This window comes from Typopeltis vanoorti, chromosome 4 (assembly GCF_054136105.1).
Source record: "Typopeltis vanoorti isolate ZY-2024b chromosome 4, IOZ_Tvanoo_1.0, whole genome shotgun sequence".
Classification (NCBI taxonomy): Eukaryota; Metazoa; Arthropoda; class Arachnida; order Uropygi; family Thelyphonidae; genus Typopeltis; species Typopeltis vanoorti.
In genome coordinates, this window is record NC_143552.1 from 117,415,573 (window position 1) to 117,437,539 (window position 21,967).

General features: G+C 34.9%; 1 protein-coding gene across 9 annotated transcripts in view; it reads right to left on the reverse strand.

Annotated features, from left to right (window-relative positions):
• The window catches only part of CSN7 (COP9 signalosome subunit 7), a 116,608-nt gene that overhangs the window by 81,991 nt on the left and 12,650 nt on the right, over positions 1–21,967 (reverse strand). For all 9 annotated transcript variants that reach the window (XR_016548207.1, XR_016548208.1, XM_090391437.1 and 6 more), the window contains exons 3-4: positions 14,786–14,861; positions 1,642–1,730 (exon numbers count right to left, since the gene is read on the reverse strand). Coding sequence is in view for 7 of the 9 variants with exons in the window: in XM_090391437.1 (XP_090247563.1) it covers positions 1,642–1,730; positions 14,786–14,861 (165 nt within the window). In the remaining 2 variants the exon portion in view is untranslated. The remainder of the gene's footprint in view (positions 1–1,641; positions 1,731–14,785; positions 14,862–21,967) is intronic.

The window sequence follows — 21,967 nt, forward strand, 5'->3', positions numbered from 1 at the left end:
AAGCGGGAGTTAAGCCAGAAGGCAAAGTTGGCTGTCAATACAGTCTATGTCCCCATCCTCACCTATGGTCATGAGAGTTGGGTAATGACTGAAAAAATGCGGACACAAATCCAAGCGGCTGAAATGAGGTTCCTTTGAGGGATTGCGGGACTGACAAAACTCGACAGAGTCAGAAGCTCTGCAATTCGGGAAACCCTCAATAGTCAACCACTGCTTCTCCGTATTGAGAGATCACAGTTACGTTGGTACGGCCACCTGGTCAGAATGCCACAAGAGAGGCTCCCTCAGTAGGCCCTCTTTGCCAAGCCAGAGGGTGGGAGGCCACGTGGAAGGCCAAGGACTCGCTGGATAGATTACATCCAAAACCTTAGGTGGACACGTTTGGGAATCCCACAAGAACACCTGAGCTTGGTGTTCTGGTGGGATTCCCAAACGTGACTGCAAGAGGAACTTCCAGTGACCACTGGAAGTTCCTCTTGCAGCTGTTGCCCCCCACAACCCAATTAGGAAGAGCGGGCCTTGAAAATGTATGTATGTTAAAAGTATTATATTAATTTGCAGTTTTGTATTTGTATCTGTATTTAATGTTTCTGGTGATGCAGAAGAAAAGGCCTGATGTCTTTAATTCTGCCAGAATAAATAAATTAATTAAAAAAAAAAATGTTATGCCAATCTAACAATAGCCTCACATTTATGATCCTTACTTTAAGGGCCTGGAGCTTATTCGTTTAGAATTTAACCACTGCCAGACACCTGTGGTGTCTGGTGGAAATACATCGCTTCAATTGGGCAGGATGTGACATATTTTAAGAAGTCTTTAATATGTTTTTTTTGGGGGGGAGGGGGATTAGTGGAATCATAATCTAGTGATTTATAAGCTGTGCAGTCTGAGCAACACATTCATTTTTTGAATGTGTTGAAGATTTTTTTTTTGAATTTTTTGAAGAGACTTACAAACTTCTGAAAATGTCATACAGGATTTCAATTGATGAAATTTTTCAAATTTATGGAAGATGGGGAAAGGACGAGAGGACATCCTTGGAAGCTGAGAATGAAGACTGCTAAGAAGGGGATGAGGACTAGATTTTTCTCTCATAGGGTGGTGCATGATTGGGATGGATTGCCACTGGATGTTGTGAGTGCAAGCAGTGTGAATGAATTCAAGAATAAGTATGGTGGCTTGTGTAGTTATGTGGCCTCCCTCTATGAGTCTGACTTCCTGGAGGTCTCTCTTAATAATAATATTAATCTCCACATAAATGCCCTAATTCCCTCTCATTTGAAAAGCCTTATGCTCTTCACATCCTAAGAAGGAATGAAATCTAAGAGTGTCAAACACACTACATAAGTGCTTCCTGTGCATAGTCTTAATATATTTCACTAATAAACCTTAATGTCGATGAATTTATTGAAGTCAATTTTAAGAGAAATCAGTGCAACATAGCTAACTACAGCAAATACTGTTATAACAAACTTGATACCCAAAACATGATTCAATTGCTTGTTTATTCACGCTGATTATACACTGTTTATTTTTGTATGAAATATTTGTTGCTAATTCCAATAAATTTATTACTTTAACATGTTTTACTCTCCAAAATTCACTACAGCAAGTCAACTGTAAAAAACTTAAATTCCTACCTTTGTCTTAGTAGCTAATGAAACTATTGTAAGATGCCTCAATTTTGTTACCATGGCAGGAGTTAACACTGGCAATTGATTTCTGTTCTCTGGAATTAATGCACTACTTTAGAACCAAGAAGAATATAAATTAATACCTATATAAATATTAATTATGAAGATTTAAAAATTAATGCATCCTTCACAGAGAACATTAACTATACACCTTAGAGAAAAGTAGCATAGCACTGCAGAATGACGGTTGAACACATCCATGTGTTAAGGCTTAAGTGCGGGGAGAAATTTATGTTAGAGGCTTAATGGAGTGAAATAGCACTGATAAAGGATTAAAAATATTTAATTCTAATAGTGTCTTTCACAGAGACATCTTCATGAAGTATAATGAGACTTGCAACACAAAGGCAACAAAAACTAAGTGAAACAAGTGGACGAAAGACTAGTCTTAACTAGTTCAGGCAAGATCTAGGCGAGCACATCCTAGATCTTGTGTTCACCATATTTTGGGAAGTTTTTTCCTGTTATATTTATTCAAATTAGGCTGATTTTTGAGAGCAGCTGCAGATTCTAAAAACAGTCTTCTAAACTTAATGTGATGGAGCATAGTCTTTCCATTTGAAAATGAGCTGTATCCAAAGCATTGTCTGTAAGGCCATGCTTTGGATACAGATGTATTTGTTCTATGTGGATGATCTTCCTGTCTGTTCATAGTAGGCCAACTTGCAGGAACAGGGAATTATATACACCAGGAGCAGTGAGGAAAGATGGTCCTTAGTGGAGTGGGTAAGGATAGTTAGTTGCAAGTGAGGCTAAAATGTCACATGCTTGTGAGAGAGAGAGAGAGAGAGAGAGAGAGCAAAAGTATTAATCAAAACAATAGTAGTATGATGGACATAAAGAACAATGAGTCAGCTGTAACGAGGAAGATAGCTCGATTATGTGGAGTGATACACAGAATGAGGTGGTAGCTGACGAATGCAGAAACATCTTGCATGTGGGTCAGCTGATATCATAAAGAAAGAAGTGTGAGAAAAGAGAAACGAATGCTTGACTAAGAGAGAGAATGAAAAATGAAGGAGTGAGTCTTGTACAGTGAGTCTATCATAAGAGGTAATGAGAGATTGGCAAAATCATGCAAAAAATTAATGATGTTAATGAGGCTATTAGAGATGATAATAATGATGTTAATTAGGCTATTTTGGCTGGAACAAATTATTTGAAAGGAGAAAAGTGTGGCATGAGGGAAGATATGAAAGAATTACATGGTATGACAGAGTAGAGCTCCGAAGGAGGGCTATAATAGTGAATGACTTGATGTGGAGGTTATGCAGGAAGAATAACGTAGAGTTTGTGGATGTGTAGAGTGAATTTGATGGGTGAAAGACATACAAGAAGGAGGATGGCTTGCATCTGAATGGATTTGGTGTTCACCCTGGAAAAAGTAGTTGAATGAAGTGAAAGCAGATGTGCAAAATGAGGCAAACTAGAGCTTTTAGAGGGAAAGCTGTTTAGTGGATATACAGATATCAGTGAGGCACTTGAGTGTACGATTGTGCATAAAATGCCTAACTTAACATGAACTGATAACAAACCTGAATAGGATAATTAGTATAAAGTTTCAGGATAGTGGTGGGCCTATGTACACTAATGCCAGGAGCATTCAGAACAAGAGAAAGTTTTTGGCATTGGTTAGTTCATCCTGGCCAAAAGTTATTGGCATTAGTGAGATATGGCTGACAGAAGATGATATAGTTAGTGGGATAGAATGTGAAGGATGTAGTGTGTTCAGGGAGGAATGATGAGAGCCAAGAAACTGCAATCAAACAGGAAGTTCAACTGCAGGCCAGTGAAAATAGCACATTTGATGTTATCTGGTGAGAGCCAGCAGAACAAAATATACAGTTGGATGTTTCTATAAACCAGGAGAAGGAAAAGATGATGGGAATAGTATGCATCAGAAAATAAGCTCAATGAGTGGAGAGCAGGTAAGTATTATGGGGGATTTCAACTATACAAACATAGATTGGAAGGAGGAGAGGACAGTAAGGAAATGGAATTTAAGCAGTTCTTTATCATTATGAACCATGGGCACACTGCCCGTTGGTGTCCGATGCCTCTATACTTGAGCATTTCTGGTCGAATATCTACTCAAGCTGCCTTTCACACATTTCAGGCTTTTGATGGCTTTTCTTCAAGACTGCATGCCAGTTGAGTGTTTTTTACTGTGCTGTCACTGCTCGTTTCATTTAGCAATTTTTCAAAGTAATTACTCCATACTTCAAGGATATCTTTTTCAATTCCTTTTACAACACTCTTTCCTCCATTTCTGAGCTTTTTCAATAATCTCCAGAATATCTTGCCACCTTCTTGATATTTATTTTCTATGTTCTTATCAAAGTCTTCCCATAACTTTTGTCTGGCTAGTTTTACACAGTGTTTAGCTTTCTAAAATTTGTCTCTGTATTCTTTAAGAGCACAAGCTGACTTATTTGTCAGTAATTTTTAATATGCTTTCTTCTTTTCCTGCACTGCTTCTTTACCTTCCTGTGTCCACCATGGAGTTCTGATTTTTCTATCCTTACAGATAACCCCCCCCACCACCACCACATGCCTCTCTGGCTGAATCAGTCAATGTTTTCTTCAGGATCTGCACTGAATCTCCAAGGTTTGGTTCCTGTTCTCAAATTCTTTCATTTTTTCTTGAATAATGTTTGTGTATTTTAGTCTACAGTTCACATCAGACAGCTACTCAACTTTTATTTGCTTTAAAACTTTCTTACGTTTTTCTTTTCAATATGAAATGCAACGTTATCCTGCTCAAGACTAAATGGTGATCACTTCCAATTTCAAATCCTCTGTACACTAGAGTGTACAGAGGATTTGAAATTGGAAGTGATCAACAATAACATAGTCAATGAGACTTTTCTTATTTCTTGCCTCTTCTCTCTGTGTGAATTTGTGTACATTTTTATGTTGGAACATGGTGTTAATAATGTCCTGAGCAGAAATCTAACAGATATTTGCCATTATTATTAGCTTTGCTCTTTTCTCCAATTTTCCCAAAATATTTCTGTATGTCTGACAATCATTTCCTACTCTGCTATTTAGATCCCAAACAAGGACCAACTTTTCCTTTCTCAAAGTGTCAGTTGCTTTCTCTAAGGCCTTAAAAAATTCCTGCACTTCTACCTTAGTAGAACTTTCTGTGGGACCAAAGGCACAAATAAGTCTCATTGTCCAGTTTCCCATTCTGATATTTGCCCACATACTATTTGATACTGCCTTCCATTCAAGATTAGCTTCTTATTTAGTGTTGAATACTATAGCCACTCTTGTTTTCCTTGATTGTCATTGCCTGAATATAACATTTTGTATTTATTACAAAACTTTCTTAGAATATATCCTTCTCAAAATTGCAAGACAGGTTCTTCTGATTCAAAGGACTATTTTTCATCATCATCAATTTCCTGATATGTATCCTCAAGGGGTATTCAGGCTACTCTAACAGCACTACATGATTAAGTTTATATTATTATTAACCACCTATCCACAATTTCCTCCAAATCAGTCTATTACTTGTCGGCACTCTCATATTGTCTCTAATATTTAGTACTTCTAAGGTACTTCTGACTGAAGGCACAAGTACCTTAGGGAGGCAGGGGTAAAACTAGGGGAATCCCTGGAAGCTATATAAGGAGGATAGTGAGCAAGGGAGTGAGAAGCAGATTTTTTGTAGGGAGAGTGGCTAGTGAGTTAGTGTCTTGAATAACTTTTCTATGTGCACTTTGTCATATGTCTTTTCCAGATCCAGATAACTTAAGTACAGATCCTTGTCATATTCCCATGAGTGGAATGCATTGTTTGAAAGTGTGAGTACAGAAACTGAATGAGTTGAAGGCACAGTTTGATTCTTTTTGCATGAGAGTATAGACTCCCCCCATAATGAGTCCTTTGACCCCATGAAGGTCAGATGTTAATAATATTCAATTTATATGTAAATGGTCTGTTTGCTAAATTTATAACTTATTAGGAATAGAGGTGGATAATGGCTGAATAGTGCTGACAGCTTCTTCTAGATCCCTTTCCTGCATCTTGGCATCAAGCAACTGTTTTGCTAAACTTTCCTCACCCATTCTATTTAAGTTGCCATACCACCATAAATTAGCTCTGCTTACACAACTTGAATGCAAACAATGTCAAGTTCCTTCCCAATGTCTCCATTTTTAATATGATTCTGGCACTGATGCCATCTGCTCACTCCCCTAATTTTTCTCAGAATCCTCATATCTGTGGTCTCTAGTTCGATCAAGTGCTTTATTTCTAAGCAAACTTTCAGATCCATAACTTAAAATTGGTTTGAACACTGTCTTGTATACTGGTAGTTTGGTGTTTGACTAATTTCTCTCTTATTCAACATAAATTTATTCAGCTGGCTAACCAACCATACCACTTTTGCTTATATTCTGTTTTCTACTTCCAGATTTAACACTTGCCATCTTCACTAAAAACTATGCCTAAATAGCAGAAATATTTTACTTGTTCTAAGGCTATCCACTCAGAATGCAGCTGATGTGTTTGTTCAATGTTTCTGCTTATTTTCCTAATTGGTCTTTTATTGCTGATTTTCATACTAAATTTGTTACAGCTGCTATTCAATTTAGTTAGAGAATCCTGGAGACTTGCACTAAAGTGTTCAAGAGTACATCATCTGCATAAAGCAAAGAACTAAGTGTGACATCTCCAATTCAATTATTATGACTACTTTCTTTCATAATGTGACCAATATAGATGATGATTAAGAGTGAAGATAGATAATGTTGTTGAAAGTTTTTCACTTGGTTATACTATAATTTAAAAATACCAAGAAATTATATACTTGATTTAATCCTTTATCCAAGTGTAAGCAAACACAGTTTGCTCCTGAAGTACTTTCAGGACTGGGGAAACTCGTAGTAAAGGTGGTATGACTTCACATCACTTGCCTTAGCATCCCATAATGCAAAACACATCTCTGCAGACATGTATAATGCTATGCATTATGGGAAGGGTCACTACCCAGACCAGTTTCAACCTTTGAGGCCTTGTCAGTGGGAGCCAGACCCAGAGGTGAGACCAAGGTTGAAGTAATGCTGCCTTACAATTTAAATATAGGCCATGTATAGCTCTTTACAACATTCCATTTACCTCATAATTATAGTGTCTTGAATAACTTTTCTATGTGCACTTTGTCATATGTCTTTTCCAGATCCAGATAACTTAAGTACAGATCCTTGTCATATTCCCATGATTTCTCAACTACTTGTTGTAAAGTGAAAATCTGATCTTGAAAATCTCTATCTGGCCTGAACCCAGCTTGTTATTCTCCAAGTTTCTCTTCTACAATCTTCCTCAACCTCTTTTTAAGTATGCTTACATAAATCTTACTTGAAACACACACACACACAGTAGGGAAATTCCTCTGTAATTCTCACATTCAGTTTTATTGGGTTTTTTTTTTTTTATAGATGGGAACTATTAGAGCTCTACTCCAATCATCTGGGATTTGACCTTCTGACCAGGCCCTCTAAATTATGAGGTGACCATTGCAAAACTTTTATACCTCCATACTTAAGCATTTCTGCTCAAATATCATCTACTCCCACTGCTTTTCTGCATTTCAAGTTTTTGACAACTTTTTTTTTCTACCTCAAGTATTGATACGTACTCCTCTTTGCATTCATCTTGAAAATGTCCTAGTATTGTTATCTCACCGCTTGTAAGATAACAAGCAGTAAGATAACACTGTCTTTCAACGTAATTACTCAAAACATCCAGGATATCTTTATCTTCAGTTTTCATGTCAACTTTATCATCTTTGATTCCTTTTACAGTACATTTTCCTCCATTTCTAAGCTTTTTCGATAACCTCAAGAACATTTTGCCACTGTCCTGATATTTATTTTCTATATTCTTACCACAGTCTTCTGATGACTTCTGTTTAGCTACTTTTACACATAGCTTAACTCTCTCACATTTTTCTCTGTATTCTTTTAAGATCTGCCAACTTCTGCTAGGAACTTTTGATAGGGTTTCTTCTCATCCAGAACTGCTTCTTTAACTTCTTGTGTCCATCTTACTTTTCTTTCCATACAGACAACTTCACCACACATCTCCCTAGCTGAATCAATCAATGTCTTCTTCACAGTTTGCCCCTGAGACTCAAGGGTTTGGTTCTTGTTTTCAAACTGCTTGAAATTTTCTTCAATAATGCTTGCATAGTCAAGTCTACAGTTTACTGTAAAAGCTGCTCAACTTTAATTCTTTTTGAACTTTCTTACTTCTTTTCAGTGTAATATCCATTTTTATCATGCTTAGCACTAAGCGATGATCACTTACAATTTCATATCCTCTATACCACTCTTGTATCCTAAATCAGCATTAAGATATTGCTATTAATTTTTTATTTCTTGTGTCTTCTCTCCACATGAACTTGTGCACATCTTTATGTCAGCAGAAATACAGCAAACGCTTACCATTATTAGCTTTGCCCTTCTCTCCAAATTTTCCCAAAATGTTCCTATATGCCTGGTGGGATTCTTTTCCTACTCTGCTGTTGAAATCTCCAACAAGGACCACTTTATCCATTTTCTTGATGTCAGCTGTCTGATCTAATGACTCAAAAAATTCTTCCACTTCTTCCTTAGAAGAATCTTTTGTGGAACCATAGGCATAAACAAGTTTCATTGTACATATTCCCACTTTCAAGTGTGTCCACATCACTCTACTTGAAACTGCCTTCCAAATCAAGAAGTTTATCTTCATGTTTGCTGTTGAATGCTATCACTATTCCTTCCTTTCCTTGATCATTATTTCCTAAATATAACATTCTATACTTATTATTTAGTAAGATCTCACTTTCTTTGTCGCATTAATGCCAGTTATGTCAATATGGTACTTTTCCCATTCTGCTGAAAATTTGATTTCCTTTCCATTAATTCTCCTTATATTGATAGTTCCTATCTTCAGGTCTTGTGACATTTGGTTTGTTCTTCTTCTAGATGTTGAGTTGGAGCTTGTTCCATAGATGACTTTTTGCTGTTCGCCCTAGTTCCCTGACGAAAACAGCAGAGGCCTTGATTAACTGGGCAATGCCCCAGCCAGCATAAAATCTCATCATCATATGCATTTGTGGTTTAAGCCACAAATTGTCTCCAAATTGCAAGCCCATAATTGTTCATTGAGTACCTATGAACAGAGTGCAGCACCACATGAAGATGAGAACTGGACTTTACTTCGGAAGCCCAGTTGATTCTCTACATTCCTGAAAGGTGATGTGGAGGTCTCCTTCCAGTCACTAGGCTTTGAACAGTAAGCAACCCCATTATTTTTCATGCCAGGAGATTTGTTCATAAATTTCTTGAAACTTCAACACCACCAGAATCTTCACTGTTATAATTGCATGACAATCTCAAACTTTTCGAAGTAGCCATTAACTTTTTTTATAATAAATGAGTCTTACAGTGGCTGCACTGCATAGTTCAGAAAGCCTGGACAGAGGGACAAATTCCCGATGATTGGAGTAGAGTTCTCATAGTACCAATATATAAAAAGGGAAATAAAACTGAATGTGAGAATTATAGAGGTATTTCCCTACTTAGTGTTTCTGGCAAGATCTATGTAAGTATACTTGAGAAACGGTTGAGAAGAATTGTGGAAGAAAAGCTTGGTGAAGAACAAGCTGGATTCAGGCCAAATAGAGGCTGTCAGGATCAGATCTTCACTTTACGACAAATAGTTGAGAAAGCATGGGAATATAACAAAGATCTGTATTTAAGTTTTGTCGATTTGGAAAAGGCATATGACAGGGTGCAAAAAGAGAGAAGCTATTCAATACGCTGCAGTTATATGGTGTCAATGGGGGCATTATATCAAGCAATACTTAGTCTTTATTTGAGTAGTAAGTCAGCAGTTAGAATTGAAGGAAGTACAGGAAGATGGTTTAATGTTAAATCTGGTGTGAGACAAGGATGTACATTATCCCCTTTATTCATTATCTATATGGATCACATTATGAAGGAAAGTGGTATTAAACATGATATCAAAATTGGAGATGTTAATGTCAGCTCTTTTCTTTATGCGGATGATGTTATACTTCTAAATAAATCCGCTACAAGTTTGCAAGATTCTCTGACTAAATTGAATAGCTGTTGTAATAGATATGGTATGAAGATCAGCAATAAAAAGACAAAGACAATGAAAATAGGCAGAATCATTGAAAATGTCAACTGTGGTGTGAATGGAGAACCTGTGGAACAAGTAAAACATTTCAGCTACTTAGGCACGATTTTTACTGAAGATGGTAAATTAAATATAGAAATAGACAACAGAATCAGCAAAGCTGGTATGGTGGGAAGTCAATTGAATAAATTAATATGGAATAAGAGAGAAATTAGTCGGAACACTAAATTAGCTGTATACAAGACAGTGTTCAAACCAGTTTTAACTTATGGATCTGAGAGCTGGGTCAGAAGTAAAACACTTGACCAAAGACTAGAGACTGCAGATATAAGAGTCCTGAGAAAGATTATAGGTGTGAACAGATGGCATCAATGGCAATATCATATTAAAAACGAGAATATTAGGAAAGAACTTGACATTGTCAGCATCCAGGAATGCGTTAGCAGAGCTAATCTCAGGTGGTATGGTCACTTAAACAGAATGGGCGAGGAAAGATTAGCAAAACAAGTGTTCTCTGCCAGGTTGGCAGCAAAACGATCCAGAGGAAGACCAAGATATAGGTGGATTGATACAGTACCAAGTGCCTTAGACGATAGAAATATAAGATCTGATAATGTTGGAGTCTTGACAAGTAACAGACTGATTTGGAGGAAAATTGTAGATAGGAAGTTAGTAATGATGTAATTTTTTTCATGTAGTACTATCATATCCTGTACACCCCTTGAGGGTACATGGCAGGAATTTGATGATGAACTTTGTATTTGAATTACATAAGCGGTAATTCAAATACAATGTAATGTTTTTGTTTGAACTGTAATAGAGCATTCTGTTAACTCAGTTGTGACTGAAATAGCAAGCAGGTAAGCACATTATACACAAGCTGTCTTAATTCCATTCATTGAAAAACTAAAAAAATTCATTGAAACATTAAAAAAATTTAAATAACAAAAAAACTCAATAATCCTAATCTATAAAACATTCATGCCAGACTGTGCAGGACCTTGGAGCAGAATAAGAATTTCTCATGTTTTCTGTTTGCATATGGGCCACAGGTCATGACACTGGTTAGAATGATAGCAAAACTACACAAAAGGTTAAAAGAATGCATTTGCTCAGGATATATTGGAAATCAATAAGGGGAATATATTCTGTTAATACATTTAAATTATTGAAAGGGGTGTAAATATGTAAACTGATATTAGATATGAATGTGAGAATGATTGGCACATGTAAGAAATTGAAAGAACAGATGTGAATATGATCAGAGGTAAATTAATAATTTACAGTCGTTGCCTTGTGTGTGTGTGTGTAATAACTTGCTGTGAGGTGGAACAAATTACATGTCACCCTATCTTTAGACATGCATGTTTGCAGTTATAAGCATAATTAAAAAATGTATGAGAAGGAGAAAGATTTATTGGCAAATTTGTAAACTACCTATATACAATGGTAGCTTAACTACAGGGAAGAAGGGAGTATATCCACTGAACTAATGTTGAAATGATTCATATAGGTGTGCCATTAATTTGTGCACTGATGCAGTGCTAAATGAGCAAATCATCCTGCACAATTTATTGCTTGTTATGCATATGCATTTTTTTTTTAAATTTACCTTTCACTTTTGGTTTCTAAAAAAAATGTTATTCAGTCATGACTGTTATGATCAGTCAACTTTTTATATAATAATAAATCGTGGATAAGTAATACTTAGAGATAAAAAGCTATTCAATACGCTGCAGTTATATGGTGTCAATGGGGCATTATATCAAGCAATACTTAGTCTTTATTTGAGTTGTAAGTCAGCAGTTAGAATTGAAGGAAGTACAGGAAGATGGTTTAATGTTAAATGTGGTGTAAGACAGGGATGTACATTATCCCCTCTGTTATTCATTATCTATATGGATCACATTATGAAGGAAAGTGGTATTAAACATGATATCAAAATTGGAGATGTTAATGTCAGCTCTTTGCTTTATGCAGGCAATGTTATACTTCTAAATAAATCTGCTACAAGTCTGCAAGATTCTCTGACTAAATTGAATAGCTGTTGTAATAGATATGGTATGAAGGTCAGCACTAAAAAGACAAAGACAATGAAAATAGGCAGAATCATTGAAAATGTCAACTGTGTTGTGAATGGAAACCTGTGGAACAAGTAAAACATTTCAGCTATTTAGGCACGATTTTTACTGAAGATGGTAAATTAAATATAGAAATCGACAACAGAATCAGCAAAGCTGGTATGGTGGGAAGTCAACTGAATAAATTCATATGGAATAAGAGAGAAATTAGTCGGAACACTAAATTAGCTGTATACAAGACAGTGTTCAAACCAGTTTTAACTTATGGATCTGAGAGCTGGTTCAGAAGTAAAACACTTGACCAAAGACTAGAGACCACAGATATGAGAGTCCTGAGAAAGATTATAGGCATGAACAGATGGCATCAATGGCAATATCATATTAAAAACGAGGATATTAGGAAAGAACTTGACATTGTCAGCATCCAGGAATGCGTTAGCAGAGCTAATCTCAGGTGGTATGGTCACTTAAACAGAATGGGCGAGGAAAGATTAGCAAAACAAGTGTTCTCTGCCAGGTTGGCAGCAAAACGACCCAGAGGAAGACCAAGATATAGGTGGATTGATACGGTACAAAGTGCTTTAGACGATAGAAATATAAGATCTGATAATGTTGGAATCTTGACAAGTAACAGACTGATTTGGAGGAAAATTGTAGATAGGAAATTAATAATGATGTAATTTTTTTCATGTAGTACTATCATATCCTGTACACCCCTTGAGGGTACATGGCAGGAATTTGATGATGATGATGATAAAAAGATGCAGTCCTTTTATCATAAAAAATGTTTTACTGAGAAAAATCGTACAATTCATTTTTATCCAGGGGAAAAAAAATGGATTTTTACTTGCATCTTTCCAAAGACTGGAATGAAAATTTCTGTACTGCACAGATGCAATCAAAACAAAGAAGTTTTATTGTATAAATATAGTATATAGACAACTAGAATGAAATGACCCTATAGAGAGGAAAAACTCCCATAGACACTACTGCACAGCTGTAAGCAAACAGAAGTTATTGCAGTGCTAAATACAGTAACTGAATAATGTCCCATCAACTTATTTCAAGTTCAGTTGAAGAAAGTATATGGTCACGCCTGTTCATTATGCAATCATAATCAGCTAGTGCAGAAACCAAAATTTATATAAAGCAAGTTTTCAAAAGCAAATACATATCTATATATATAAAACTGAAACTAGAAATTAAGTTTTTCCATATCATTAAGCCAGTTCATAAATACTAAATTTACAAATAAAATTCTACTGAAAATTAAAACTGGCATGCCACATATATTGAAAACTTTAAAAAAGCTCCTACCCAACAAAGGGATATAATATACAGTCAAGTGAGTTCACACCTGGGAAACACACAAGACACAGCCTAGTGTGACATGAATGTTAATGCTAATGACTGCTAAACTGGTTTGAATATTCATTTCTATTTAATTGGACTAGCAATAAGGTAATAATTTTATACCAGCAGGTACCAAAACATTAAGAAAGAATCTGATTAAAGTAATAAAACCATGACAGCATTAACTGATTATTAGGACTATATTAAGAGGTGCACAAATGTCATTCTGAAGACAGGGAAATCTCTGAAAACTATTATAAATACATACAATAAAAGTTGAGATCTCACTGAGGGATTAAGCATGCTCTCCCAAAACTGTTAATGGATGCAATTATTTTCTTGTTCTTGGCAGCCTGAAATACAACATCACAGTATGTTTAATTTTGTAAAGAAAAGATTACAACAAATGAAGTTTTAAGAATACATATGGAATTTTTTTTAGTTAACTGTCTTTACAGATACAAAATTGCAGTATTTAGACTCCAGAGGTCATCAGGACACATTAGAATATATGTATCAGCCTCCACAGCCTAGTAAGTTTTGACAATGCCCTTTGGACAAAAAGACCTGGATTAGAATCCCATTTGGGATTCTAAGACATGAACTTTTATGAAGTTTGTTTTAAGTGAGGATGGGTTAGCCAAATTTGTGTCAAAGTGGTAAGGTTTTCTCTCTAGGAAATTCAGGTTTTAATCCTAGAAAACAGCCATAATACATTATGCTGGGATTAATTGATCTATCAAAGCTTTAAATAGCTTTCCAAAAAAAAAAACAAATTTACTTGGCTATTATAGGCCACTGATCTTAATCCGTGCAGTTATCCTGGCTTTGCACTTCACAACCATATGCCTGGGGATGGAGTGTCCCAGGTTTGATTCCCGTCGAAGACGTGAGGAACTTGAGAATCTTCCTCAGCCATAGCCAAGTTAGCCGGTCGGCGGACCTTGCATAGGAAGCGGGAATAACGCGTAATGAAAGAAGATAGGCCACTGATCTTAATATACAAGATGAAAACAGGAAGGATATACTTTAGAATAATACATTCTTTCTGCAAATCTGTCATATTGTTTATCCAGTAGGCAAGCAGTTTATGCTAACAGTAGAACCCAAGCTATAGGTGGATAAGGAAAGACTGGATAAAAAAAAAAAAAGGAACAAACTCAAATATGAAGGACTTTTTTAAAATGGTCTGTTCTAGGGACCTGCATGGAAACTAAGAAAGGGATAATTAATTTCTGAAAGGCCATATTCATTAATAGCAAAACTAAGTTAATTTGGATGTATGATATTACTAAATAAAATGGCTCTACCTCTGCATTGGATTAGTGTTTCCATATTTCTGTGTGCAGGATGGTGATGTGATTTAATCAGTCAAATATCTGTTAGTGTAAGGAAGAAAATTATCAAATATGAACAGTCAGTGTTTCTATAAGTAAAATAACTAAATATTATGAAATACTTAAAATTAGTGAATATATAGATACTACATAACTCACCTAAATATGTGCTATAGGTACCATAAGCAAAGAGATTCAAAAGATTGAAGAATGGTGCATAGTTGCAGTTGACCAACTAAAAAAAAAAAAATTGTTTCATGAGAAAGTATATTATATTTTCATTATCTGTCAATAATCTTTAGAAATGGAAGAGAATGTAATACAATGTTTTTGTAGCAAAATTAAGGTTAAAATATCTTGATAAAGTAAATGAAGGTGCAGCCTACTTACGACGGTGGTCTGAAAGGTTCTCGACCATAGGTGGCAACACTATTGGAAAGATTTGTTTTTGTTTTTTTTTCTAAGTTGGTACATCTGTCATAAGCATCCATGTGAAATTGCAAGTCATTCTACTAAGTAGTTTGTTTTATACAGCTATCTGAAGCAAAAGTGTTGTCCGTATCTCTTGAAATAGATAAAATTTAGTATCATGCAGTTATAAAATTCTTTGTAAAAGAAGGTTTAATGCCAAAAGAAATTCATTCCAAGTTCATAAAAGTTTATGAGCACTCTCACTCTTCTTCATTTTCGACAATTAAGAAATGGGCTGTCGAGTTTAAACGTGGCCATACCATCCTTGAAGATGATCCATGTGAAGGACATCCAAAAACTGTAACACCACCAGAAATCATTGATCAAGTGCACGATATGGTATTGGATGACCGATAAGTCAAAGTGCATGGAATTGCTGAGACTATAGGCATTTCAAAAGAGTGTGTAGGATATATTTTTCATGAAGAATTGCAAATGAAAAAGCTTTGCGCAAGATGGGTGCTGCGCTTGCTCACAGCAGATCAAAAACGCACTTTCATGAAAATTTCTGAACAGTACTTGGAACGTTTTAATAAGAATAAAACTGATTTTGTGTGTCGATTTATTATTAATGGATGAGATTAGACTTGGATTCACCATTACACACCAGAATATAAACAGCAGTCAAAACAGTGGACAGAAGCTGGTTGTTCAGTGCCAAAGAAGACAAACTGCGTTCTATCAGCAGAAAAGGTCATGGCATCGGTGTTTTTTTGGGAAGCTAAAGGCATTTTGTTTATTAATTATCTTGAAAAGGGTAAAACAATAACCGGAGAATATTATTCTGATCTTTTAACCAGACTAGATGAAAAAATTCGTGAGAAAAGACCTAGTTTGCAGAAGAAAAAAAAATCATCTTTCTTCAGGACAATGCACCTGCTAACAAAGGTGTTTTGCCAATGGGAAAATTATGGAATCTGCACTATGAATTGTTGGAACATCCACCCTATTCCCAAGATTTGGTTCCCTCTGACTTCTATCTCTTCTGGAAACCAAAACTCTTCCTCACTGGTCAGTGTTTTTCTTCAAAAAAAGAGGTGATTGCAACTATAGAGAGGTATTTTACAGATCTTACTGAAAACAACTACAGGGACAGGAAAATGGCGCTGGAGCATTGCTGGAGTAAATGTATTAGTCTTAAGGGAGATTATGTTGAAAAATAAAAATAATTTTGAAATTATAAATTCGTTTTTTCATTGTTAGGCCAAGAACTTTTCAGACCACCCTCATACATATTATAACATTTAATTACCAATTAAAATAATCATTGGAAAGGTATTTCCATTTCACAAGAAATTTTGAAAGAAGCATGTGCCACAGATCAGCTTATTTGGCATAGATAAGGTCAGAACATCAGTTATTTTTTTGAATTAACAATATGTGTCAGGTGTGTATTGTTTACAATTTAGTATGTCTTTTAGAATAACTAGCTAATTTGGCTTCAGTCAATAAAAAGCACAAATGTTTGTTCTCTGCAGGTTAAACTAGAATGATTACATTTTCAAATCTTGAAACCAAGAATCTTGATAGAATGAAATATGTCAGAACAATGTACTACATATAACAAAAGCTTTTATATCAGGATTAGAGTATAGAACATTTTCACATGCGCAGACTTTTCTGTTGAAAAGCAATATCTAGCTAAATGCCAACAATTATCTAATCATGTGAAACAAATGAACTGCTGAATGCCTTAATCCATCAGCTGATTTAGGAAATATTTGCCTTTCATTAATGTATGTCCTCTGCATATAAGGTAACAAAAATCAGCATTTATTACTCTACTCAAATAGATGTGAAACATTTTACATTCAAATCATGTACTGTCTCAATGTTATACATCTAGGACAATGGCAAAGACTCATCTGTTTAACTGTTGATTGTGAACATGTGTAAAAATTTGTGCCAAAAAATAATTTTTTTGGCACAAAAAAATTATTTTTTGTTTTCAGTGCTAAGATATATATATATGTTTGAGAGTAATTTGATACAAATTTATAGTTGGAATATTTATGTGTGTAGACCAGAGCATAGCAAATTCCTAAGTAATTGGGCCATAAGTTTAATTGTTAATTGTAAGGAATCCTAAAGTTGCTTAATTGTAGAATTGCTATGCTATAGAAATTATGTTCTATGATAATTAGCTAAAAATAAGAGTTATAAATTCAGTTGCAGTGATTCTTTTAAGTTTATTGCATATTCATGGCAAATTGCCATAAGGATTTGTCATACTTAAACTAATAATTAGAAGAAGCAAATTTTCCTACTCTGTATGTATTGTATATTCAAACTTAGTGTATAATAAACATGCTTGTTATTTATATCCAAGGAGTGCTGCTTGATCTTAATATGCAATGCACTGTTTCAAAATAAACTTGATCCTGTGAGTGGGGAATTAAATGATAGATAAGATAAAGAGCACATAGAAAGCCACGACTGTAATTTAATTAAGAAAGGATTTGGATTAACTAAAGACCTACTGGAAGTACTACAAATTCTTATACCACATTGGGACTGCTGGTGGCACAGTCGTTATGAAAAAATAAATTTCTAGTGCTCTCAGGTATAAGAATATAGTCACGGAAGATAGAGTAAGAGATAACGTGAAGAATAAGAAATTAATACAGTATAAGGAGGGGAAATAGATGTGCAGAAAAGAATAGCTAAAGAATAATTTTATACAGAGCACAGCAGGAAAATATAATTATAGAAGTGCAAACAGAAAATAATACAACGAAGCAGTAACAACCAGAAACGTTTATAATAGCACAATATAAAAAAATAGCCTCCGTTTATAGATGGCCTTTAGTTCAATGAAAGTAAGTATGAAGTTATGCACTTTGGTGTGATGAGACTTCAAACAGTGTATTATATTATAAATTAAAGGTGCTAAGAAATTATATTCGTGGTTTAATTCTTTATCTAAGTGTAAGCAAACAAGGTTTGCACATGAAGTATCTTCGCGACTGGGCTACTTGTATAGAGAGAGAATAATGACTTTGCATCAATAGCCTTAGTAAATACTAAGGCACACATCCTTTCGGGTATATGTAATGCTATGTATTATCGAAAGGGCCACTACCCAGACCAGTTTCAACTTTAATTGAAGCCTCATCAGTAGGATCCAAATCTAGAAAGGATACTAAGGTTGAAGTAATGCAGAATTCATATATTCCCATATATATAAGTAGTGAAACGGTGCATCACCTTATTATTAAATTACCCATGATCAGAGATAGATGTTGCAAGTTTTTTCATCCAGTTATACTATAAATTAAAGATGCCAAGAAATTATATGCTTGTTTTAATCCTTTCAACTGATGTGACTTCAATAAAAGTCGAAACCAGTCTGGGTAGCAGCCCTTCCCATAATGCATAGCATTACACAAAAGGATGTGTGCTTTGCATTATGGGGTACAAAGGCAATTGATGTGAAGTCATTAGCCTCTATATACAAGTTGCTCAGCAGTGAATATACCTCTCGTGCAAACTTTGTTTACTTACACTTGGATAAAGGTTTAAACCAAGAATATATTTCTTGGCATCTTTAATTTATAGTATAACCAAGTGAAAAAACTTTCAGCTTATATATTATTGGTTATACTATAAGAAACTGATTATGCCAGAAATCTTGGCATTATGGTGGATGGGAATTTAAAGTTCAAAGATCATATAGCAGTCACATTTATGCAAGTAATTTTGAGAAATGGCTAAGAAAAATTGTGGAAGAGAAGAAACTTTCTTCTCCAAACAAGCTATCCTGACAAATAGTTGAGAAATCATGAGAATATAACAAGGATCTATATTTAAATTTTGTTAATCTGGAAATGGCATATGACAAGAGGAAAGCTGTTCAAAATGCTCTAGTTATATGGTCTAAACAGGACATTATATCACGCAATACATAGTCTCTATTTGAGTTGTAAATCACCAGTTAGAATAGAAGGTACTGGAAGATGGCTTGATGTTAAGTCAGGTGTGAGACAAGGGTGTACATTATTATGATGCATTATTATGTATCATCATCTATATGGATCACATTATGAGAGAAAGTAGTATTAAACCTGATATCAAAACTGGAGGTTCTTCTCAGCTCTGTACTTTATGCCGATGATGTTATACTCCTAAATAAATTGAGGACAAGTCTGCAGGATTCCTGACACAATTAAATAACTGCTGTAAAAATTTGGCATGAAAATCAGCATTAAAAAGACAAAGACATGAAGATAGGCAAAATATTGAAAACATCAACTGCATCCTGAATGGAAAACCAATAAAAAGTAAAACATTTCAGCTACTTAGGTATACATTTTAGTAAAGATGTCAAATTAAATTTGGAAGTAGACAGCAGAATTAGCAAATCCTTTATCCAAGTGTAGCAAATGCAGAAGTTGTATTTCCATATACAAGTAGCCAAAAGGTGTCATAGCTTATTGGTAAAATACTCTTGATTAGAAATAGATGTTGAAAGTTTTTCCACTTGGATATACTATAAATTAAAGATGCCAAGAAATTATATTCTTGATTTAATCCTTCATCCAAGTGTAAACAAAGTTTGCACATAAAGTAATTTCATGACTGGGCAACCGAGCATTATACATGCTCGTAAGAATGTGCTTTGCATTATGGGATACTAATGCAAGTAATGTAAAGTCATTAGCCTCCATATATGAGTAAGAATACAATTTCTTGGCATCTTTGATTTATGGAATTAGCAAAACTGGTATGGTAGGAAGTCAACTGAATCAATTTATATAGAATGAGAGAGAGATTAGTCAAAACACTCAACTACCTGTATACAAGGTCATGTCCAAACCAATTTTAAATTATGGATATGAGTGTTGGATTAGAAATAAAACTCTAGATCAAAGACCAGAGACTGTAGATATAAGAGTCCTGAGAAAGATTAGGGGACTGAGCAGATGACATCAGTGGCAATATCATATTAAAAATGAGGATGTTAGGAAAGAACTTGACATAGCATTCAGGAATGTGTTAGCAGAGGTAATCTTAGATGATATGATCACTTAAACAGAATGAGTGAGAGAGAGAGAGAGAGGAAAGATTAGCTAAACAAGTGTTCTTTCCCATGATGGCAGGAAAAAAATCCAGAGGAAGACCAAGATACAGGGTGGATTGATACAGTAAAAAGTGCATTAGAAGACAGAAATGTAAGATCTGATAATATTGGAATACTGACAGATAACAGGCTAATTGGAGGAAAATTGTTGATATGAAGTTAGTAGTGATGTAGTTGTTCATATAGTACTTTATACCCCGCCCCTGAGAGGATATATATTTCATTAATTTGATGACACCACTTAACAAAACAATACGATTCAGGATAATTGTGATGTTGAAGCAAACATAAGGATAAGGAAGTCATTTTGCTTCTTTACAGGCTTTGAGAAGGCTGCAATTGGACTAGTGTGCACAGATTTGGTCTCCTGGGTTCCAAGTGGATAAAAAGCTGTGGAAAGGCAGAGCAAAGAAGAGTTACAAAAATTATATTGGGATCATGGAATTTAAAATATGAGTACAGATTGTATGTGGACTACAGACTCGGGTTAGCAGGAGAAAGTGGAGTGATGATATGATAGAGGTCTATAAACTTCTATCACATCACCACCCTACCGTCTCCTGTTAATCAGTCTGTAGTCCACATACTCGCGATCTGTCCTCAAAATGTCATCAACTGGTGAAATTTTTTGTTATATGGAAGGTGGGAAGATAATCCATGGCCTTCATCAAAGTTGCAATCTTCTCAAAGCCTGTAAAGAGGCAAAATGACTTCCTTATCCTTACATGTTAATATCCACTAGATTCTCTCACAGTGAGTGAGTGGAATAGTTTGCCTGGTTTGGGTGATGTATGGCCTCCTTCAATGAGTCCTTAACTCCCTGGAGGAGTAAGACAATAATAATGTTGGTTAGAAGATAAAAAGTGAATATAATTAAGACATTTAAGTTGTTAAGCAATATTTACCAGATTGATGTTGGGGGGGGGGGGGATTTCATATGATAGATATGCTATTTTATAAGTTACATTTTTATGATAATCCATTTCTTGTTCCTTTATTAGACATTGCATGCTGAGAGTTTATGACACCTCGCAACTGAAAAATGAATTAAGCAGTTTAAGAGATGAAAATAAAGAAGAGAACAAAAAACATACAAAAAAACATTTTAAGATGTATTCTGATCACCAAGTAAGAAGGAAAGGGAACAAAACCTTGTTATATACATAGCAAGCTAGCAACATGACTGCTGGCCATATAAATTAAAAAAAAAAAAAAAACATAAATAGAAATAAATGGTGTATATTTTGCCATGCAATTTAATGAGATGAGTGTCTCATTAAACCACACAGCAAGCTCAGCTCTGTTCTACATCTGACATTTTAAACGATACAGCATTTTTTTCCTTCTGGTCTTTATTTTCAGCTCTTAAACTCAGTTTAATTCATTTGTTTGTTATTGGTTTTGTGTTAATCTGATAAGTATGCTTAATTACTGGTTCATCCTCAATACCCAATTACCTACCATTTCAGCTATGATGAAGTCCTGTTCTTAGTACTACATCATCTTTCGAAAAATGCATATAGGTATGTCAAATTAATAATCCTTTCATAAAATCCCATTTAATTATCTCTGTCCTAACTGAATAAAAAGGTACTGAGCCATTACCAAAATAGCACTTTTTTCAATATATCTGAAAAAAAAGTTGAAATTGCAAGAAACCCCCTGACAGAAATCTTCATGTTATTTGGGTTACTGAAACACCTAAGAGAAGGTTTACAAAACTTTCTATGCATATTGTATCTGTTATGTCAGAAAATAAGATATGTTCAAGAGAAATCTGCATTAAAGAC